The sequence below is a fragment of the Gracilinanus agilis genome, chromosome 2 (genome assembly GCF_016433145.1).
Source record: "Gracilinanus agilis isolate LMUSP501 chromosome 2, AgileGrace, whole genome shotgun sequence".
Taxonomy (NCBI): Eukaryota; Metazoa; Chordata; class Mammalia; order Didelphimorphia; family Didelphidae; genus Gracilinanus; species Gracilinanus agilis.
The window spans coordinates 288,987,198-289,010,130 of NC_058131.1; the positions used below are offsets into that span (position 1 = coordinate 288,987,198).

The 22,933-nt window shown below is 47.1% G+C and overlaps 1 protein-coding gene across 1 annotated transcript; it reads left to right on the forward strand.

The window, feature by feature from the left end:
* Positions 1–281: 281 nt before the first annotated feature.
* ZNF335 (zinc finger protein 335) lies at positions 282–22,925 on the forward strand. The gene is made up of 27 exons (XM_044664101.1): positions 282–491; positions 1,994–2,240; positions 3,254–3,331; positions 3,655–3,951; positions 4,347–4,481; positions 4,595–4,747; positions 5,776–6,016; positions 6,145–6,322; positions 6,655–6,767; positions 7,736–7,754; positions 7,866–7,982; positions 8,122–8,198; positions 8,803–8,963; positions 9,925–10,169; positions 10,304–10,388; positions 10,504–10,598; positions 11,691–11,950; positions 13,621–13,732; positions 18,655–19,074; positions 20,341–20,483; positions 20,591–20,745; positions 21,091–21,194; positions 21,303–21,380; positions 21,816–21,899; positions 22,000–22,065; positions 22,157–22,238; positions 22,363–22,925. The coding sequence occupies exons 1-27, from the start codon at positions 282–284 to the stop codon at positions 22,488–22,490; spliced, it is 4,083 nt and encodes a 1,360-aa protein (XP_044520036.1). The 3' UTR covers positions 22,491–22,925.
* The last annotated feature ends 8 nt before the right edge of the window (positions 22,926–22,933 follow it).

Consider the following 22,933-nt stretch of genomic DNA (forward strand, 5'->3'; position numbering starts at 1 on the left):
GGGAGGTTGGCTCATGGACACCCCCTGTTTTGTTACTCCTTGCAGAGTGAAGGCCCCAGACTGCGAACTGGCCCTGCTGTCCCAGAGCAAGCCCCCTTCTGTGCTTTGGGCTTCTTGCCCAGGGCACTGCCCAGCTTAGTGGGCAAGAGACAGTGGTCGCCACGAGGCCTGGGTGCAGGGGCCTCAGGACTTTCTGCACAGCACCCCCAAGAGATACCCCTGGTGAGGCCAGTCATTCCTGTGGTACCTGTGCCTGGTGCCCAGGCAAGCCAGGGCCATCGATGGAGGAGAATGAGGTGGAGAGCAGCAGCGATGCAGCACCCAGGCCTGCCCAGGAGGAGCCTTCTGAGAGTGGGCTGGATGTGGGCACCTCAGAGGCCATGTCAGCAGACAGCAGTGATGCTACTGCTGCAGCCCCAGGGCCCAGCCTCTTGTCAGAAGCAGATGATTCTGTTGTGGGGCAGAGCTCAGACCACGGCACCCGTTCCTTGGTACCAGATGGGGCTTGGGAGGAGGCTGTAAGGACTGGGAAGGGGCAATACCCAGTTGGGGAAGAGAAACAGTATACCAGAGAGCCCAGCAGGCTTTGTATAACCCATGGGGCCAACCCCTACGGGGACCCTTCCTACATTAAGAACATGGCCATAGTTCCCAGGTAGAAGACTTAAGGGAGCTCCTCTATCCTCCATTTCTAAATAATGTACTATGCCTGATATCCATTCTTTTTTAAAATTCCATTCAATTCAGTTATTTTTCTCCCTTCCTTTCTCATTAAATACTTAATATGAATAAAAGATTTGAAGAGAATGAATGAAGGGAAGAAAGCATTGCCATCATGTTCTGGTGGACATGGGGTTTACTCATGTGGTTACCCCTCACTTCTATCCCAAAATTTTATAAGTTATGGATTTGATCTAAAAGATCCCTTTCTATATTTCATTCATCAATCCAACAAATTTCATAAATCATTAAGTCCAAAACACTGCTAGGCACCAGGGAGACTTAGATAATAAGATAGAGTTCTTTAACAATCTAAGATAAAACAAATACCTTGTGATGTCAGATTATCATTAAATGCATCGAAGAAGTTTTTTTAAAAAGTACTTTGTGAGATCCGAGAGTGAAAGTCATTTGGGATCAGGGGAGGCTTCCAGCAAGAAATGGCATTTGACTTTAAAAGATGGATAGGAATTCAGCAGGTAAAAAAAGGGAGAGAAGCAGTGTAGAATTGTTTGGTATTTCTCAAACCGTGCCATAAGAAATCTTGAAACACTACAAGTTGTTTTTTTGCTTTTTTAATGACCCTTATATTATTAACAGTCATTAAAATAATTTCAGAGGATTTTACTTCAAGGGTTCTGCTAAAATTTTGTTGAAACTCAAGTTATATCACTGCAGAAAAAGTTTGAGAACCACTGGGATAATGAATGGATAAAGAGGCAGCCCTGAGGTCAGGAAAACCTGGATTCAAATTTTACCTTTGACACATACTGGTTGTGTGAGCAAGTGATTTAAATCCTTGGTGCCCCTTCACAATTCTCTGTGATTATAAATTACAGAAAAGTTCCAGATCTGCAATAATGGAGGGAGTTTTCTCACTGGATATTGCCCATGTCTATGAAAGAACAAGTTTGTCCTAATACAAAGAAAAGTATCCAGGACATTAGATGAGCCATCTTTATTTATTCACCCTGTTTTGTCCAGCAGGTGGGATATTTCCAGGTGTAGGAAACAGTAGGAATAAAGGCACAAAGACAGGAACATTCAGGGCCTCTAGGAGATTCAATGTGTCCACAGACTCCTTTCTTAATTATCTTTACTGGAGTCCCAGTGTATGGTAACCCTGGGTAAGAAAGGGTATGACCCAATACTGACCATCCCCACAACTGGAAACATTCAAATTACCTTTGATATGTCTCCAGCAGATTCATAAATCTAGGGTTGAGGGTATTAGAAAAGCTGTGGTCAAACTTCATTCTGTCTTAACCTGCAGGAGGAAGTGTCTGAAAGTAGCTGCAGCCGGGATGCCACCCCTCAGGGCTATCTGCCTGACTCTTCATCCATTGGCCCATCAGCATTAGTGTCCAGTGGGTCAGCAGGTGGCCCCCCAGTGTTGGTGCATTCCAGTGTACTTGCCGATGCTGCCATGCTGGTCTCCGACTCCACTGCTTCCTCCTCTGATTTGGGTTCTGCTATTGACAAGATCATTGAGTCAACCATCGGGCCAGACCTAATTCAGAGTAAGTGAGGGACTGATTGTGTGGGACCTGGGATTAGGCCATTTTTCCCATTGCTTATTCAACTCACTGCTGGTTCCTGTGCTTGGCTATAATGTGCCTACTAAAGGCAGTGTAACGTGGTAGAAAGAGTCCTTGCCTGGTACTTTGAAGACCTAGGTCTTAGACTAGGCTCACTGACTTGCAGTGTGACCTTGGGCAAGTCTCTTTCCTGCTCTGGGCTTCAGTTTTCTCATCTGTAAAATGAGGGAGTTGGACTAGATCAGCGATGGCAAACCTATGGCACAGGTGCCAAATATGGCACCCAGAGTGCTCTCTATGGGCACGTGGCTGCTGCCCCCTCCCTGCCCCGTTTGTTACTAGAAAGGCAGAGGGACTCAGGCAGAGTTGCTCCCCTCCCCCCCTCTGTCCAGAGGACATTTCTCTCATGCCCTGCCCCTCTGCCCAGCAGGCAATGGGAGCGCACAGGGGATAAGGTGGGCGGCTCACAGGTGGCAGAGCTGGAGGGGAATGGAGTGCTTGGGCCCTCTCTACACTCACTCCTTACTTCATCCACCCCTCTGCCCAGCAGCCCAATGGGAGCACTTTCTCCCTCCCCTGTGTGGGGTAAGGGGGGGCAGTGGATGAGAGGAGCACTGCACCCAGTCTCTGGGGAGGGGGGGCATGGCATTTAGGCATTTAGTCTGTGGGGAGGGCGGCACTCTGTCTCTGAAAGGTTCCCATCAATGGGCTAGATGATCTCTAATATCCCTGTTTTTTGTTTGGGAGGCAAGACTGATATGGAGTAGTTCAATGATAGTGTATAACAGTATGTACTGAAGTGCCAGAGGGGCTCTTACAAAACAGTAAGAGCTATGGAATATGGACTGGTACAATCAGAAAGCTCCTGGGGGGAAAGAGGGAGGGGAGACTAGAGCTACATGTCAGAGAACTGAAGAGTGGAAAGTGAAGGGATCCAAGGTGCAGAGTCAGGTCTGAACCTGGTGGCCCAGAGAACAGTTTTGGTTCTATTCCAGGTTGCATCGCAGTGACAAGTGCAGAAGATGGTGGTGCTGAAACCACCCAGTACTTGATTCTTCAGGGCCCAGATGATGGTGAGCACTAGCCTGGCAGCTGGTCATTGGGGCTGGAAGGAGGGAAGGAGTAAGGGTAAGAGAACAATGGCCCTGGAATCCAGAATGTCGGTCTCAGCTTATCTCACACATCTGATATTGCCAAAGTTACTCCTCTAGACATCATTTGTCCCATCTTTACAACAAAGGGGCTTGTACTCAACTACTTCTGAGGTTCCTTTACCCACCCTGACTGACATGCTATGATTCTTTGAAATGGGGGAGGCAGGGTCGGGGAGAATAGCATTCATCCTACAGCTTTTGTTAAGGACTTTGAGGTGATCCTCACTCTCTCGCTTCCCCAGGTGCCCCCATGGTGTCCCCGATGTCCAGCTCTGCCCTGGCCCACAGCTTGGCAGCTATTGAGGCTTTGTCTGATGGGCCCACCTCTACCTCTACTTGCATGGAACCAGCAGAAACCCAGGACTGCTCTCCCACCACCAACCCCCCACCAGGCCCTGCAGAAGAGCCTGACCTGCAGAGCCTAGAGGCCATGATGGAGGTGGTGGTCGTGCAGCAATTCAAGTGTAAAATGTGCCAGTACCGGAGCAGCTCCAAGGGCACCCTGCTCAGACACATGCGGGAGAGGCACTTTCGCCCTGGTACGTGGGAATGGGTGCGTCAGGGTGGGGAAGGTGCTCCCAGGGATGGGCAGAAGCAGTGGGAACTGGGCCCCGTGCCCCAGCTCCGCCACAGATTGGGGGTGTAATCTTTAGCAAAACACTTCCTCACCTTAGTTTGCTCCCTATTAAAATGAGAGTTGAACCAGACAGTTTGAAATACCTTCAGTCCTGCCACTAGTCCTGAGGCCCCTTCCTACTCTAGCATGCTTCTAGGGTCCTCTCTAGCTAAAATTCTCTGTTCTTATTTATTGGGTATGAGGGAGCTTGGTTAGTGTGTTCTGGAATCCACACAACAGCAGAAGGTGGTGAGTGGCCTCTTGGTGACTAAGCCTGGGGGACAAGTTGGCATGGCCTCTGCCTCACTTTTCCCATAGCTTCTACAACAACAGCATTGAAGAAGGGGCGTTCCAGGAAGTGGGGAGCTTCAGCTAAACCCCAGGAGGAAGAAGGACCAGAGGAGGAAGAAGATGATGACATTGTTGATGCTGGAGCCATTGATGACCTGGAAGGTGAGCACTGGCTGAGAGATTCTGGGGAAGGGAGGAGCAGGAGAAGGTAAGGGCTGAGGCTGGGGCTGGTGGGTGGAAGAGTGGACTTAACATACTGCCTTCCCCTTTGCCAGAGGACAGTGATTACAACCCTGCAGAAGATGAACCCAGATCCCGGCAGCCACGTCCCCAGCGTCCCATTCCTACATCCAGTGCTGAACGGCCCCGAAGGAGGCCTGGGAGGCCTCGAAAGCTGCCCCGCCTGGATCTCCCCACCCCTCCAGAGGGTGAGCCTTGTGAAAGAGGATGGGGTGGGAGGAGGGGAGGTAGCAAGCAGACTGTGGCATATCAAACCCATTAGAGAAACAGCATGATATAGTTCAGTGATTCCCAAAGTAAAAATTTAATTTCCAGGAGGCTAAGTAATATTTTTTCTGGAAAGGGGGCGGTAGGCCAAAAAAGTTTGGGAACCACTGATATAGTTGAAGTAGTTCTTGAAACTTGAAACACTTGAAATGTGCCTTCAAGTCTCACTTCTGACACCTAGCTCTGTGGTGCTACAAAAGTCTGTTAACCTCTCAGAGACTCAGTTTTCTCATCAGTAAAATAGAAATAAAGTTTACCTATCTCAGTGTGCTGTTGGGAGGAAAGTGCTTTTAAACCACAAAGTTCTAGGACAGCATTGGCGAAGGTTTTTAAGTTTGGATGCCCAAACTGCAACTTCAAGCTGCTTGTGAGCCCCATGTTACACCAGAGAGCAAAGGAGGAAGTGCCTGCTTTGAGGGGCAGGGCATGCAAAAAAAGTCCTCGGGCTCTGGGAATAGGGGGAACAGAGCAGCTCTCCCCGTGCTGGCTCAGCACGCATGCCAATACTTTGCCAGTGCTGCTCTAGGAGAGTCTGAGTTATCATAAGTATCCCCTAAATCTCAGTCTTCTAGACTGTCAAAGCACCTTTCCTTCTCTGCTGTCATTTGCACCTCAACACTCAGAAGGTAGGTAGGGCAGGTATTGTTATCTCTGTTTTATAGGTGATGATGCTAACTTCACAGAATCACAGAATGTAGAGAGTTAAGGGTCTTTAGAGGTCATCTAGTCTAACCCTGCCAATGTACAAATGGGAAGACTGAGCCTTAGAGAGTTGAAGTGACTAGCCTGAGATCTCATACACAGAACTAAGAGACCACTGGGCCCTGAACCTCATCTCCTAATTCCAAGTCCAGTGTTCTTTGCACAGGGCTACCACATTTCACATGGCATGTCTTTAGTTTGTCTGATGTATCTGTGGCATGGCTGTGAAGTGTCAGATCTTTTACAGGTGTGGAAGGGGAGTCACTGGTGAGTTCTCAGAGTGGACATGGTCTCCCAGAGCTGCAAGGACCTGAGGCCACTAGCTCATCAGGCCCAGAGCCCTGTGGGCCCAGTGAGGGGTCTGCAGAGCCCAGTGTGAGCCAGTCAGATGCAGAGAACACAGCTCCCAACACCAGGGAGGACTCAGATGTACTGCCCCGTCGGCGTGGCCGGCCCTCCCGGCGCTTCCTGGGCAAGAAGTATCGCAAGTACATGGGGCAAAGGTGAGGGGGGGAGGAGCGCCCCAAGTGGTGGAGAAGACAGCCCTTTGTGGGGCTGGACCCCTACCCCCATCTCATTGCCTGTCACTGAACCTAGCTTTTTCTACCTCCACCAGGTACTACTATAAGTCCCCCAAACCACTCCTGAGACCCTACCTTTGCCGAATTTGTGGCTCCCGCTTCCTATCCCATGAGGACCTACGTTTCCACGTTAACTCCCATGAGGCTGGAGACCCCCAGCTCTTCAAATGTCTGCAGTGCAGCTATCGCTCCCGCCGCTGGTCCTCTCTCAAGGTGTGCAAGAGTCATGGCTCCTGGAAGGGAAGGGAGAGAACCAGGGTGGAGTTGTAGGAAATGGGCTGCTTTGGAGTCAGGCAATCTGGATTTGAGTCTTAGCTGTGTGACCCTGGGCATGTCATTTCCTTTCTTAGGGCTTTAGTTTCCTCCTCTTTAATGTGACAAATTAGATGATCTTTCAAGCCCTAATATTTGGTTGCTTCGTAGTAAGCAAACTTGCAGGATTTCTGGTAGGGAAGGGAATGAGTGACCTTAGTCTCTAACTCTGGATGCCCGGGCACTTGAGGGAAGAGCATGCTCTAAGCCTGTTACCCTACCTGCCTCTCCAGGAGCACATGTTCAACCACGTGGGCAGCAAACCATACAAATGTGAGGAGTGCAGCTACACCAGTGTGTACAGGAAGGATGTCGTCCGACACTCTGCAGTGCATAACCGGGACCGGTCAGTGGAAGCAAGTGTGCCTTTAGGAGACTGACAGGCAGGCAGCTAGGTTATTACCAAAATAAAAAGGATGGGAGGTATTAAGTGGCACAGTGGTTAGAGAGCCAGGCTTGAGTTGGGAGGTCCTGGATTCAAATCTGTCCTCAGACACTTCATAGCTGTGACTGGAAAAGTCACTTAACCCCATTGTCTAGCCTTTGCTCTTCTGTCTTAGAGTTGTTACTAGGGCAGAAGGTAAAGGTTTTTAAAGACAAAAAAAAAGTAATAAAGGGAAAGGATGACAAGAACAATTCTAGACACATAGAGAGCATTTTATCATTTTCAAGACACCTGCCATATATTATCTTATGTTGATCTTCTTGATAGCTTTATGCTAAAGTTATCACCACCATGTTGTAGATCAAGAACTTGAGGTTCAGAGAGAGGTGGTGACTCCCGCCATAGTCCTTTAGTTCCTAGCCAGAACAATGGACTTGGCTCAGGAAATCTGGACTAAGTCTAAGTTTTATCACTTACTAGCTTTGTGACCTGGGACCAGGTATTCCAGCCCTCTGCACTTCAAGTGCTTCCTTTGGAAAATAAGGATAATGATAACCCGAATGATTTGCCTCAAGAGAGAAAGCTTTTCAACTGTGTGACCTTGGGAAAGTCACTTGACCCTAGCCACCAAGCCCTTAACTATTCTTCTGCCTTGGAACCAATACTTAGAATTGATTCTAAGACAGAAGGTAAGAGTTTTGTTCTTTTTTTTAAAGAGATAGAAAGAGCAAATAAGCTTTGCAGCCATAAGGCACTACTGATGTTTTCATTGCAGGGGGGGTAGTGGTTGGTGAGGAAGGAGTCACCTTCAGGGTCAAGGGAAACTTTTAGAATGGAAGGCTTCTTGGGGACTATGAGCACTTGGGATTAGACTTGGGAGGATGGGTCAGGGGGAGTCAGCTAATTCTCTGTGTATTTCTCCCTTATAGGAAGAAGAGGCCAGAACCTGTGAGTCTGGAGCTGTGGGCTGGGTTTGGGTACTGAGCTGGGAGGCATTTGGCCAAGGCCTGTGACTTATGGGCTTTGCCATTCATCCCTTCTGTCTCTGTGCCCCCACAGCCCCCAAAGCTGAGCTCCTTCCCGTGCCCTGTGTGTAGCAGAGTCTATCCGATGCAGAAGCGTCTCACACAGCACATGAAGACACATAGCACCGAAAAACCCCACATGTGTGACAAGGTGGATGGCCTGGGCCCAGAGGAGAGGTTGGGGAGGAGCAGGAGGGTGGGGCCCAGGGAAAAGACTCTGAGACTGCTGCCAGTGGGAATGCCAATGCTGTGTGTGAATCCTTGACCTCTTTCCATCCTGACATTTACAGTGTGGAAAGTCCTTTAAGAAGAGATACACTTTCAAGATGCATTTACTAACACACATCCAAGCCATTGCAAATCGCAGGTACTATCCCCAAGTCCCTTCAGAAAATCTAAGTTCAAGGAGTAGCTAGGCAGCTCAATGGATAGAGAACAAGGCTAGGAATGGGAGATCTGGATTCAAATCTGGTCTTAGACACTTCCTTAGCTGTATGACCCTGGGCAAATCACTTAATCCCCATTGCCTAGCCCTTACCACTCTTCTGCTTTGGAACAGATGCTTGGTATCAATTCTAAGACAGAAGGCAGGAGTTTTTAAAAAAAAAAGGAAAGAAAATCTAAATTCATATTGTAACTCCATTAATAGATGTATGACCCTGGGCAAGTCACCTTACCTCTCAGCCTTAGTTTTCCCCTCTGTCAGATGGAAATAATAATTCTTATACTGCTACCTCACTGTGCTCTTATGAAGAAATTTCTTTGTAAACTGTAAAATGTTATATGTGTCAGCCATAATTATCATAGTAAGTCTTATTGTTCTTTCTAGTGAAAGTCTTTGTCCTGTGGGGAATAGAGAATAAGAGAGGGGGTAGGGGAATGCCCTTTGACCCTGTCCCTGAAGGGCCTTGGCTTATGGGCCCTCCAACCCCCTTCCTGGCTTCTCTAGTTACTCATGCGCCCAACCCCAGGTTCAAGTGTGAATTCTGTGAGTTTGTCTGCGAAGATAAGAAGCTTCTACTGAATCATCAGCTCTCCCATGTCAGCGACAAGCCTTTCAAGTGTAACTTCTGCCCCTACCGGACCTTCCGGGAAGATTTCTTACTTTCTCATGTGGCTGTCAAGCACACAGGTCAGCCTGCCCTCTCTGATACCTTCTCTTTCTCCAGGGTGCCCTCCCAACTTCCAGCCACCCACCCCAGCTCTCCCTTCCCACTTCCTGACACTGCCCTCCCCTCAAACTTTATCCAGACCCCCCAGATCCCCAAGTCAATTCCAGTACATACAAGTCACTTTATAAAGAGAATTCCCTAGGCACAGAGGCACTTATTATCTAAGAACAAAATATCCTGGAGGGAGTATTAAAGAAATTTTGAATTAAGGAGACAGTTTACCAGTGGTCAGAAAAAGTCAGTCTAATACAGTCTAAAACAGCACACACATATCCAGAAGATGCTCTGTGCTGACTCTCTGCTGATCATGGGAGCTCACACTTCAAGTTTTTCTGTACATTGCTTTGTTTAGTGTGCCTCCCCTCCCACCCCCCAGTAGCCCTACTGGTGACTTAATAGAAGTAGGATCTTTCAGAGGATGCACCCGAGGCTCACAGAAAGGAAGGGACTTACTGAAAGTCATCAATGAATTGGGGGCAGAACTAGATGAGAAATCAAGTGACAGCATCCAGCCCTGCCTCCATCCCTCCTACTGTGGAGGTCAATGGGGCCCTTCAGAAGGGGCTGTGCCAGGTCCTCACCTTCTGGAGGAGCCCACAGTCTGCTTGGTGAAACAAAGGACTACCTTGGTGGAAAGAGACCAGGATGATGTAAAGGCAAAGTCCGGGGCCCCAGGCCCTGCTCCAAAAGCCATGTGACTTTGGGCAGGTCATTCTTCCCAAGCCACTGCTTCTGTCCCAGCCAAATGTAAGCTGGACTCAATGCCCTCTGCCATCTTTTTTAGATTGGGCATTCGGTGTCCTGAGGTCCCTCTCTTTTCTATAACCCTTTGTTAATAGAGGCACCCTGCCTGAATGCAGGGTGTGCTGCCGGGTATGCCATCACCCCCTTTCTCTCCTCTCTTCCACTCCGCTCCCACAGGAGCCAAGCCCTTTGCCTGTGAGTTCTGCCATTTCACCACGAGGCATAAAAAGAACCTCCGTCTGCATGTGCGCTGCCGGCACTCAGCCAGCTTTGAGGAGTGGGGTCGACGTCACCCTGAGGAACCACCCTGCCGCCGCCGCCCTTTCTTTTCAAGGCAGCAGATAGAAGAGCTAAAGCAACAACATGGGCAGCGCCCTGGGCTCCCTGAGTCTGCCACCCTTGATCCACCAGACTCCCCAGAGGTGAGGCAGGGGCGTCAAGGTGGGATGAGGGTGGAAGTCAGAGCCAGACCAAGGGTGAGGGGTTAGGGAGGTGAGGACAGAGTCTGGACTGGGAGAGGTGAAGATAGGGCTTGAAGCCATGTCCTATCCCTCAGGTTCCCCCGGAGTCAGCAACTCCTGAGACCTCCCAGCTGCTGTGTCCTGAGGCCCTGGGGGGTGCCACCATCATTTACCAGCAAGGTGAGGCTTTAGCAGGGGTATGAGGGGTAGGGTGAAGGGTGGCAGGGAGAGGTGGGCTCTCAGGCCACCAATTTTCTCCCCTGTTTCTTTTCTTACGACCCATATCCACCCTTAGGAGCTGAAGAATCCACAGCCTTGGCCACTCAGACAGCATTAGACCTTCTGCTGAACATGAGTACCCAGCGGGAGCTGGGAGGAGCTGCCCTACAGGTGGGACTGTGGAGGAGCTCCTTGTGTCATATCCCAACTCTCAGGAAGCCCCACATTTTCCCCAAATTGTCAAGTATTTCCCGGGCTGCCCATATGCTTAGTGTTGAGAACAGTGAGAAGAGGTGAGATAAACAGGACAGTCTTTGCTCCTGCTGAGCTCATAGTCTAGTTGGGGTAGTTTAAAGACTTGTGTTCTTTAAACCAGAGGTTCATCTTTGTATCGTGGATCCCCTTTGGGAAGCTAGTGAGGTCTATGGATTTCCTTTTAGAATAATGTTTTTAAATTTACAAAGGAAACAAATAAGATTACAAAGGAAACCAATTATATTAAAATAATCATCAAGCCATTTTTTTAAAAAGTCCATGGACCCCAGGTGAAGCATCTTAGCAGGAGAAGGTAAAATGCTGGTCTGAGATGTAGCTGTTGTGAACAGAGATGACTTTACAGAGGAGATGATGCTGAAGGATAACCCATTACACGTTTCTGAATCACTTTATTTTTAAGTGTCTTTCTTTGAGCATCTCTATAAGAAAAAATGTCCTTATTGTTCAGATGAGGAGACTGAGGCTCAGAAGAGTGAGGTGAGATCTAAGGGTATGATGGAAAGAGCACCAGGTCTGGGTTCAAATCCTGACTCTGCCACTTATTAGCATAATGACTTTGGACAAGTCATTTCCTGTTCTAGGCCTCAGATTTCCTCCTTTGAACCAAGAGTAGGTTAGATAAAATCATCTCCAAGGTCTCTTCTAGCTCTGCATTCATTGATCCTGTGATTCAGGTCACACAAGCAGGCAGTGTTAGAATCTCAGGTTCCTGCCTCCAAGGTCAGTGCTCTTGCTACTAGGTTCCATGTTCAGGGTCCCAGATTAAGGTGGTACTTGGATAGGTAGGCAAGAATCAGGAGGGTACAGTTTCCATAGGGGCAGAAAGGAAAAGCAGCCTGAACAAAGATGGGGCCTCAGAATGAGCCTGGAATGTCCAGGGCATAGAAAGGAGCTGGCTGGCTTGGGTGGACAGTACATGGTGAAGCTTGAGGGGCATGCAGTCACCTCAGCATCTTCCCTGGTAACAACCCATTACTTCCATGGCAGGTGGCTGTAGTGAAATCAGATGGCGTCCGGGCAGAGCTCTCTTCTCCTCCTGGGGAGCCCAGTTCCCCAGGAGCCTCTCCTCAGGTGGTCACCTTGCACGTGGCTGAGTCTGGAGGTAGCTTTGCTGGGGAGGGTCCAGTGGGTGTGTCAGACCTGCAGCAGATCACCCTGGCCCCAGTGCCATACAGTGGAACTAGCTACAGCGTCATTGCAGCCCCTCCTATGGAAGAGGGGACCTCTGCCCCAGGAACCCCATACAGGTGAGTCCCACTTCTGCCCACCCTAGCTGGTGACAGAGTGAAGTGTCCTTGCCCTTTGCTACCATCCAGGAATACAGTGGAGGGGATGTTTCTTGTCCAAGCAGCACCTGGATCTCAGCCTTTTCTTCTGTCTTCTCTTCCTAAGTGGTGCTCATTCCCCACCATGCTCTCTAGCACAGCCACCAATGATTTCAGTACATTACTCTTGACCACCCCAAAGAACAGACTCTTCAGAGTTCACAAAGATTTTGGAGAAAATTAGTCTAACTGATGCCTAAAAAGAGATAATACACACACACACACACACACACACACACACACAATCACTGACCAGGTATCATCATGCTTCTGACTGAAGGAAGTTCAGTGATGGGACAATCTTTGATCTCCCTGAGGTGGGACATATTCCCAATGTTCTTAGTTCTGGTCTCTGAGGCCAAGCAGAACAAGACTCATCTCGTGGCCCTACCAATCCTTGAAGGGAGCTATCCTGGCACCCTTATATCTTCTCTTCTCCTCACTCATCATAGCTAGTCCCTCTGAACCATGACGTCTTTCCCCACATGATTTTAGCCACTGCCTTCTGACCTTATTCTCTTTTATTAGTGTGCTTGCTAAAATGTGAAGTGCTTTAAATTGGACATAGCACTTCAGACATGTGCTGCTCAGGACAGAGCCAAATGGAGACCTTACTTTCCTCAGACTTCCCCATAATGCAGCCCCAAGATCACATCAGCTTTTTAAAATTCCATGTCTCACTATTGGTTCATGGAAACAAGCCCACTTGAGCACCCTAATGTTTTCATGTGGGCCATTGTTCAAGGCTCAACTCATGCAACAACTCTTATGGGAAGCCTTTCCTATGAACCTTACTGTTAGGAGTATTCTCTCCTCAAATTAAGGAAAATATAAGCTCCTTAAAGACACTAGTTTTTGCTCCTATTTTATTAGCCCCTAGCCTGGTGCCTTGCACATAGTAGGCACTTAAGGATTGTCTATCTGTGACACTTCCCCCAGTCTGACTGTCCCTGGGGGTTCTTTTCTGCTCCATTTCAGCTAATGTCTCCCAGGGTATGCCCTAGGAATATTGTTATCTCTCAAACCTTCTTCCTAGCCTTTTCTAGTGAGAAAGTGTTCTCAGTGCCTATCTGTAATTGCTGCATCCCAGATTCTCCTCTGTCCTCTTTCTCTTTCCAAAACTCCCCTCCTTTTGACCTTCTCTAACTGAAAGCATCCAGGTGCTTCTTACCTCATCTCCTGACTTTGAGTGTTCATTGATCTACAACTCCTTTACAATTCAGAGATTCCTATTAACCATCTGCCTGTTAAGGGCAGCTTCCATGTTGCTTATTATGAACAATCCTGGGTTTATGCTGTAACAGTTATCTCTGACTGTCAGTATTTAGATATAGAATATGTCATGGAATGAGGCTATTACAACTGGAAAGACCTTTGGAGATTGGGTTTAGTTTGCCTTGAAGCCCAAAGTAAGGAAGTGACTTCTCTGGTACAATAAGAAAGTGATGGTCAGGCCTAGAATCCCAGATCTCCTGCGTCCCAGTTCCATGCTCTTCCTCCCATGGCATGAATAATGTCCACAAAATCCTATTATCTCCCTTAAGATCCTATGACCCCTTCTCAGCCTTCCCTTTATCTCCCTGTACCCACAGCCAGGAACCCCCAGGGGAGGCCGCACAGGCTGTGGTGGTAAGTGATGCCTTGAAGGAGCCCAGCACCCACTATATCATGGCAGCAGATGGGACACAGCTACATCACATAGAGGTAAGAGGCTCTCTGGCTTCCCCAATCTCAAAAGCTGGCCCTCTATCTCCCCTGTGAACCCTCAACTACTTATTACTCATCCTCAAGATATTTGCCCCAAAATGCACCTATCTCCCACAACTATTTATAAGGATCAGATAACGTGATAAGTATTGACATTCTTTGTAAACTTTTAAGCACTATATAAATGTCAGCTAAGGTTAAAGAGTTGGAGAGGAGGAAGAGGAGTGACTGATATGTCCTGTTCCCTTCCAGAAGGCCCCGACACCACCACCACTACACCCTTTATCCCTTCGCCCACTATTGTCTTTCCATCCCCTTCACCCTCGTTTTGACAAGATGGAAGATCTCTGATTTGGGAAGGCACCTTCTTCAATGGCTGCCTTGTCCAGCCTAGATATGAACTAGAAAACACAGTATTACCAAGTAGTCAATATGCCTTTACTTGAAGACTTCCAGTAAGGGTGAGCCCTCTGCCTTGAGACAGCTCATTTTCACTTTGGACAGCTCTAATTGTCAGGGAAGTTGAACTGCTTCTCTGCAACATCTGCTTAATGTTTTTAAGTCTTTTCTTTGGAGTCAACCAGACTAAGTCAGAGATTTCTTCTGCATTTATAGTCCTTCAGATACGTGATGATAGCTATCTATCGTGTCCCACCTAAGTCTCATTTTCTCCAAGCTAAGCATTCCCTTTTCTTTCAGTCAATGGTCTCATGACAATCCTAGGGTCATTTGCCATTTTGATCACCTTACTGGACACTGTCCAGTTTTTTAATTCCTCCAGATCTAGATATAGTATTTCAACTGTAGTCTGACCGGGGCAGAACACAAGGACACTGTATGATTACCTCTTATTCCTGGAACTTAGACCTCTCTTAATGCAAAATAAAACCGTTCTTGGCTCCATAGATACTGTTGATTCATATTGAACCCCCAAATCTTTTCCAAATGAACTATGGTCTAGTCATGTCTTTCTAACCTTGTACTTATGAAGTTGACTTTTGAACCCAAGCATAAGACTTTTATTTATTTAATAGGGATAAGTGAAATCTTTAAACTTAGTCTCATGTTTTATGGTGTCAGACTCAGGTAGAAATAGTGGTAACTAAATCATACATCTTCTATTGTATTTTTATTTATCTTGTTAAATATTTCCTAATTGCTTTGTAATCTGGTTCAGGCTTCACCCTAGTTACAGGCCATAGGTTGAATGTTTGACACGTTTGTTCTAGCCTACCAAGATCTCTTTGGATCCTAACTGTCATGAAATGTTAATCATTTTCTCCTGCTTTATGTCCCCTGAAAAATTTATATTTATGCCATCTTTGCTTTTATCTAAGTTATTGATAAAAATGTAAAACAGCAGAAGTAGGTGCAGATTCCTAAGTCACTCCTCCAGACATGTTCTTCCAAATTTAATTGTTTTTAGGGACAAGCATATTCATATACCTCAGTAGCAACTTGCTTTATATAAAATCAGATGACAATTGATGGTAATGACTATCCTGATTCATTAAAAAAGTATCAAATTATGTTCAGTGTACCTGTTTAAGACTATCCAAGTTAACATGGAAACACAGCTATCTAAGGGGTCTGGTTATGAATCCATCTAACAGTACTATTATCTAGGCCAAATTGGACCATCTTTCCTTCATGAAAAGCATGAAAATGACTTCATCAAATGCTTTGCTAGAATCCAAGTAAATTATTTCTGTCACATTTTCCTGATTCCCTGGTCTAGCTGGGCAGTGGGCCTTGAGTGACTTGCCCAGGTCACACAGCTAGGAAGTATCTGAGGCCACATTTGAACCCAGGACTTCCCATCTCTAGGCCTGGCTCTCAATCCACTGAGCCACCCAGCTGCCCCCAACATGTGAGCTGTTCTTGAGGAGGCCTAGCTCATTCTTTGTGGTCCCCAACTCCCTTCACCAGATGCCCATTAACCATTCTTCCATCAACAAACATTCTAAAGTTTTGCCAAACCTCAGAATCAAGCTCACTGAGTTTTGAGTTTGCAAAATTCTTCTTTTCCCATTTTGGAAAATTAGACACTTGCCTTTTTCTAATCCCGTGGGTGCCCTTCCTATTTTTCATGAAATTACTTGTCAGCAATTCAGCAATGACATCTGACATTCCTTTCAGTGCTTCAGGCCATTCAAGCCTGGCCTGCTCTCATTGGAGACAGACAGGTGCTCTCTTCTTCTCAACTTACTTACCCTTGGTTTCACATCGCCATTGGCCATTTTTGTTCTATCTTTTCCGGTCGAAAGAAAGGTCAGAGGAAAACAGAAACAAAAGAATTAAGCAGTGATGCTTTCTCTGCACAAAGGGGACAGGACATTGGATATGGAGTCAGGAAGACCTAAATTTATAGCTTGCCTCAGATATTACTAGCTAACTGGGTGACCTTGGGCCTAACCTCGCTCAGCCTCAGTTTTCTCACTTGTAAAATAGAATTGAACCTGATGGCCTCAAGGGCTCTTGGCTCTTCTGACTTTAAATCTTTAATCCTTCAATCTATTATCATCATCCTATAAATACCAAGCCCATTCCTAGCTCTTTTTGATTCTCTTCTTTTCTCCAACGGAATACTTTTTGTCCTTAGCCTTTCCTTCCAATCTTAATTCATTTTCTTTTCCTTTAAAAACCCTTTCCTTAGAATTGATGCTAAGTATTACTTCCAAGGCAGAAGAATGGTAAGGGCTAAGCATTGGGGGTTAAGGGCTTTGCCCAGGATTACATAGCTAGGATATGTCTAAGGTCTCAACCAGGACCTCCCATCTCTGGTCCTGGCTCTCAATCCACTGAGCCACATCACTGCCCCCTTAGCTCATTTTCAACTTTCTCACTCTTTACACTATATCCTTGTAGGGCTAACCCATACTCCTCTATCATCATCTACATTTTGTAGTTCAATTTTTAAAAGGCTGACAATTCATACACATTGGTCTCTTTAGACAACTTCTCACTTTTTCATTGGAATACTTTTCTTTATGTCTTCCCTCTTACATTTGCCTCCTTGGTAGAATTTTAGTCTATGGGATTCTACTTATCCTCTGAGTCTTTTGAAATTTGCTTTCGTATAATCTAAGGTACATGGTCATACTGGACCCAGATTTCTTCTCTGTCATAAATTCTAAGATGGAGTGACTTCTTTTCCCAATGTTCCTATCATTATTTAAAAAACCCTGACCTTTTGTCTTAGCAATTCTAAGACAGAAGAGGACAAAAGCTAGGCAATTGGGGTTAAAATGACCTGCCCAGGGTCACACAGGAAGTATCTGAGACCAGATTTAAACCCAGGACTTCCCAACTCCAGACCTGGTGCTCTAACCACCATTCTACCTAGCTACCCCTTCCTGTAGTTTCTTTCTAAATAATTAGTTCTTCTTTGTTGGTATGAATCAAATTCAGAATAGAATTTCCCATCACTGGTTCTCCCTTTTTAAGGATAAAATTATCATGAAGATAAGTCCAGAAGTCATTAGCTGTTCTGATTTGTTCAGAGAGAGAGAGAGAGAGCTCTAAATGATATCCAGGGGGCAGCTGGGTGGCTCAGTGTATTGAGAACCAGGACCAGAGAGGGGAGGTTCCAATCTGTCCTCAGACACTTCCTATCTGTGTGACCCTGGGCAAGTCACTTAACCCCTATTGCCTAGCCCTTACCACTCTTCTGCTTTAGAACCAAGATTCTAAGATGAAAGGTAAGGGTTAAAAAAAAAAAAAAAAAAAGGATCAGAGCTGGGATTTTAACTAACTTCATTCTACTATGTTTTGTTGACTCATTGAGTCATAGCAGTGGGAGGTCCTGGGTTCCCAAGTGGCCTCAGATTCTTCTCAGCTGTGTGATCCTGGGCAAGTCACTTGACCCCTATTGCCTAGCCCTTACCGCTCTTTTGCCTTAGAATCAATACTATAAGACAAGGTAAGGGTTTAAAAAAATTTTTTTAATAAAATAAATGATATCCAAATAGTCTCCAATTACTGCTTTTCCAGGCTTGTGATATTTTCCAAACTCGTCTCTTTTCTATTTCTGCCCCATCTTCTTAAGTGTATGCCAGCTTTAATAATCATTTTTTTGTTTCTGAAACTAGTGATCTTTTTCTTCGTCTTTCCCATGCTTCTCCACTCTGGTAGGTGAAGATGCCTTCATATGTAGAGCATTTATTACAGATTCCTTGTTTCCAGAGCTGTATTCTAGTATGGGGTTCCTCCCACCAATTTCAAGTCAAATTTGCCTTCTTGTATTAGGATTTCTTATTTACTTTACTTGTTACTTTTGTCTATAGGTATAAGAACTCATGCTTTTTATTGCTAGTTTGCTATGAATTGGGGGCATCTTTACTGATAACTCCTTCATTATAGCTTCTCTGAATATTAACTAGATTGGTGATTATATTTTTCCCCCTCCTTCCTATTTCAATTTAAAGCCCTTTTGATATACAACAAATACATTCTTACGCCTTCTTGTTAGGTACACCCCATTTCTGTTTCAGGAGCCCATCAGTCCCTTGTTTTAAGCCAAGATCCTGAAAGCACACGGATGCCATTCTTTTTTTTTTTTTCTTCTCAGTTCCTTTCCCTTCACTTTTCTTGCTTTCTTCACTTTTTCCTTCTCCTCCATCTCTCCTTCTTCTCTTCCCTTCTCCTCCTCTAGCTTGTCTCCTTTTCTTCTCCAAATCTCATCTATGCTCCCTTGCCTCCCAAACTTTCTTTGCCATTTGAGTCCTGTTTCTGTCTTTCCTTTCTCTCTCAACCTTTCCCAAGCTCAGCCTGATTTCTCTTGACTTCTGGTCTGCCACTTTCTCATTCCAAACTAGCCCAATTAGTCTGTGGCACAATTACTCTTATTCTCTCTTTTCCCTTCCCAGTTTAGACAGATCCTGGTTCCCCCCTCACTGTCTCTTTTCTTTTCCCCACAGCTGAGTGCAGATGGAGGCGTTTCCTTCTCAGGCCCAGGGGTTGCCGATACTCCAGACTCTGGGGCTAAGTGGCCCCTATTGCAGTGTGGAGGACGGCCACTGGGCAGAGATGGCCCTGCACCTCCCTCCCCTGCAAGAGCCCTTAGGGCTGGGGTTACCCCAGTGGAGGACAGAGTGCCACCTACCTCAACTTCCCCACCTCTCCCAGCCACAAAAGCCTTGGGCCTGGTGGCTCCCTCGCCACCCCCATCTTCCTCAACAGCAGCAGCCACATCAGCCAAGAAGTTTTCCTGTAAGATCTGTTCGGAGGCCTTCCCAGGAAGGGCTGAAATGGAGAGCCACAAACGGGCCCACACTGGGCCCAGCACCTTCAAGTGTCCTGACTGCTCATTTGTTGCTCACCTGTGGCCTGAGGTTCGGGTAGGTAACAGGACTAAGGTGGGAGTACCTGAGCACAATTACAACCTCACTATATGTACAAGGCCAGTGCTATCTCACTGTGCTCTCAGTTCTCAATTATGTGGACTTCTGTTATGGTTATAATCCCACGCATTTAGATGGTATTTTTCAATCAGACTTTGAATCCTTCTAACAATGCCCCAGGGTCAACAGCTGGGCATTATCAATAGCCCTTTTTGATGACTGAGAAGAAAACCATGGTTCTGAGAAGAGAGGGCCTCACCTAGTCACATAGTCAGGGACAGAGCAAGGACTAGAATTCAGGTCTTCTGATTTTGAGCCAATAATTCTTTTGGTTGGATCCCATGGTTGTGACCAGTCAGCCTGTAATAATAGTTTGTGCCTGGTATATGTGATGTTTTGACAGCAAATTTATCTTTCCTAATCGTTATGTTGGGTTGGGTTGAACATTAAAATGAGCTTTTTTTTCCCTGGGTCTTTGTCAGCAGGGCGACAGAAGCAGGTGGCTTTGGGGTTGCATTACAAGCTTCTTAGCCAAGTTAGAAGGCAATATGGCCTAGTGGAAAGAGCATGGAATTTGGAGGCAGTGGCCTTGGATTTGAATCCCAGCTCCTACTACTTCCTAACTCTGTGACCCCTGCCCCTTCTTATAGGCAAGTTTCTTAGGCTCTCTGGGCCTCAGTTTGCTCATCTGTAAAATAAGGGTGGGGGTAGAACAGATGGTCCCTAGCGTCCCTTTCTAGTGTCTCAGATCCTGTTATGTAATTCAGTCATAGCTAATGTTTACCTAGCACTGTACTGTGGCTTTCAGAACATATTACTTATAACTATTCATTGAGATTGCAAGTCTGTTCTCATTTGACACAAACTGGAATCTAGAGCAGGGTAATGACTTTCCCAATGTGACATAATCAGTAAAAGCCAGGGATAGAGCCCAGGCTTCCTGGCCCTCCCTTCTGTAGGGTCATAGATTACATTAGAAGGGACCTTAGAAACCATCTCATCCAATCCCCACCTGTTTTACAGAGCAGGAATCTGAGGCCCAGGGAGGGCAGCTGGCCTCTGTTTATAATCCCAGGTGCTATTTGACCCCAACTTTCCTGTCTTTTAAATCCAGCTCTCTGACTACTATACCATGCTACCTTTAAGGTTCTTCTCCAGCTGCCTTCAGGTTGGTGGGCAGACTATGGGCTAGTTTCCTAGGAAAAAAGGGGTGATGTAAAGGGAGTTTCCATGATGCTCACTATCTCCTTGGGTACTTGCCAGGCCCACATGGCCCAGCACTCAAGCCTTCGGCCCCACCAGTGCAGCCAATGCAGTTTTGCCTCCAAGAACAAGAAGGATCTTCGGCGTCACACCCTCACCCACACCAATGAGAAGCCCTTCTCCTGCCACCTTTGTGGGCAGCGGTGAGAGCCAGAAGAGGTTGGGGAGGGAGGGAAGGACAGTAGAAGGAGAACGGACCTGGGGACTGGGGGTTGGGGCTGTCTGACCCTTCTCCCCTTTTGCCCACCAGCTTCAACCGAAATGGCCACCTCAAATTCCACATACAACGGTTACACAGCCCAGATGGAAGGAAGCCGGGCCCCCCAGTGCCCAGGGCCCCTCCCCGTGCCTCCACCCAGACCATCATCCTCAATAGTGATGATGAAACCCTGGCTACACTGCATAGTGAGCTCCCCTTCTCCTGACCCCCTTTCACTTTGGAACAGGGATACTCCAAGGCATTGATTGGGTTCAGGGGAGTGTATTTGGGCATTCTCTTGGGTAAGGGCACTTTCTTAGGGAAAACAAGACAACATATTTCCTATGGCCTAGGTAAGGCTATCTCACTAGTATGGTTTTCCCCAGAGCCGACTGAGGGACCTTCAGTATGAGAGTAGACCAGGTTTGCAGAGCTTGGGGTTCAGCACCAGGTTCAATAGGTGTCTTTTAGACTTTCCCAAGTCTGCGGCCTACTAACCTACCCCATCCTACTTCCTCTTCCCTACTCTTCCTTTTTTTCTCTCCTCACAGCTGCCCTTCAGTCCAGTCATGGGGTACTGGGGCCTGATCGGCTCCAACAAGCGCTGGGTCAGGATCACATCATTGTGGCACAGGAACAAACTGTAGCCAATCAGGTGAGGCCAAGAGGAGCCCTGGGATTTATGGGTAGGGTGAGGGGGGTAGGATCAGCAGGGAGATTAGGCTGAGACTAGTTTCTACGGGAGCTGGGTTTGTCTTGGTAGGAGGAAGCCACTTATATCCAGGAGATCACTACTGCGGATGGACAGATGGTACAGCACCTGGTAACCTCAGATAACCAGGTAAGTTTTTTTCATTGTTCCTTTGACTTCAGCCTCCCCCACCCCACAGCTTCATAAGAGATTAGGATTTAGGGCTGGGAGTAATCTTAGAGATTAGTCCAACCTTCATTTTATAGTTGGGGGAAAACCCATCCCCAGAGGAGTAAAATATCTAAATCAAAAATGGACAGCTCAGTCCCCATCATCTCTGATGTCTCTTCTAACTCCCTCACTCCCCTTGGATCTCAGAATGGTCACAGCCCCATCTTGGGCCCCTTAGTCCTCAGAATATGTCCTTTTTTTCTAGAATGTATATATTTTTTCCCCAGTGAGACCAACAACCCAGTGAGAGCAGGGCCTCTCTGGATCCTGTCCACAACCAGCCTAAATAGTTCCCCACCAAAGGTATACTAGCAAAATGATACCTAGTGATCACTTTCTTTTCTACTTCCTCAGGTGCAATACATCATTTCACAGGATGGGGTACAGCATCTCCTCCCCCAAGAATATGTGGTAGTTCCTGAGGGGCATCACATTCAGGTGAGGAAAGGCCTCAAGAGCAAAGGAGAAAGAGCCTGGAGGTGGTGGGAAGGGCTGATAGCTTCCTTCCCATGGTGGTGACTTATTTTTTTGTTATCAGGTACAAGAGGGACAGATCACTCATATTCAGTATGAGCAAGGCACCCCTTTCCTGCAGGAATCCCAGGTACTAGAATAGGGGATAATAGCAGGAATGGGACCCAAGAGGGATAAGGAAAATCCTGAGCTCAGTCCTCACTCTCTCTCTGGTCCCCCAGATCCAGTATGTCCCTGTATCTCCAGGACAACAGATTGTCACTCAAGCTCAGCTGGAGGCTGCTGCCCACTCAGCTGTCACAGGTACAGAACTGAGAATAGTAAAGGGTAGGGGAGAAATGGAGGGGACTCTGGGAGCAATTCAATTATGGAAGGGAATGGAACTGGGCCTCAACCTCCTAAGGCTAATTCCTTGCTTCCCTGCCAGCTGTGGCTGATGCTGCCATGGCCCAGGCCCAGAGCCTTTTTGGCACAGAAGAGGCAATGCCAGAGCACATCCAGCAGCTGCAGCATCAAGGCATTGAGTACGATGTTATCACACTGACCGATGACTGAGGAGACTCAACAAGGGAGGGGAGAAGCAAAGATGCCACAGGCAGTCCTGCCAAGGGATGGCACAGGATCTGCCTTGCCAACCAAGAAGGTTCCATGGGAACCAGGCAAGAGGTATCCCTGACTTCCTAATGAACTTGGGCCTGCCTTGGTGCCAGGGCTGAACAGGGCACTGGTGTGGTAAGGTGCTGCTGACCCACATCCACCCACCCACCCCCCCGGCCCTGGATGAAGCAGAGCACTGGGGCCTGCAGGCAGGCTTCTGAGAGAGGAAATCTATTTTTGTTTGGATAGATCAGCTGGCATGTCTGTCTGAATAAAGAAAAGGGACTAGGAGGCCAGCCCTGGCCAGTTTCACTGGATTGGGGTGGTTCTCTTCTGCTTTCTCTTTACCTGGTGCTGGTAGGTAAAGTGGCTCCCGGAGGTCAGTCCCCTACTGCCCCTAA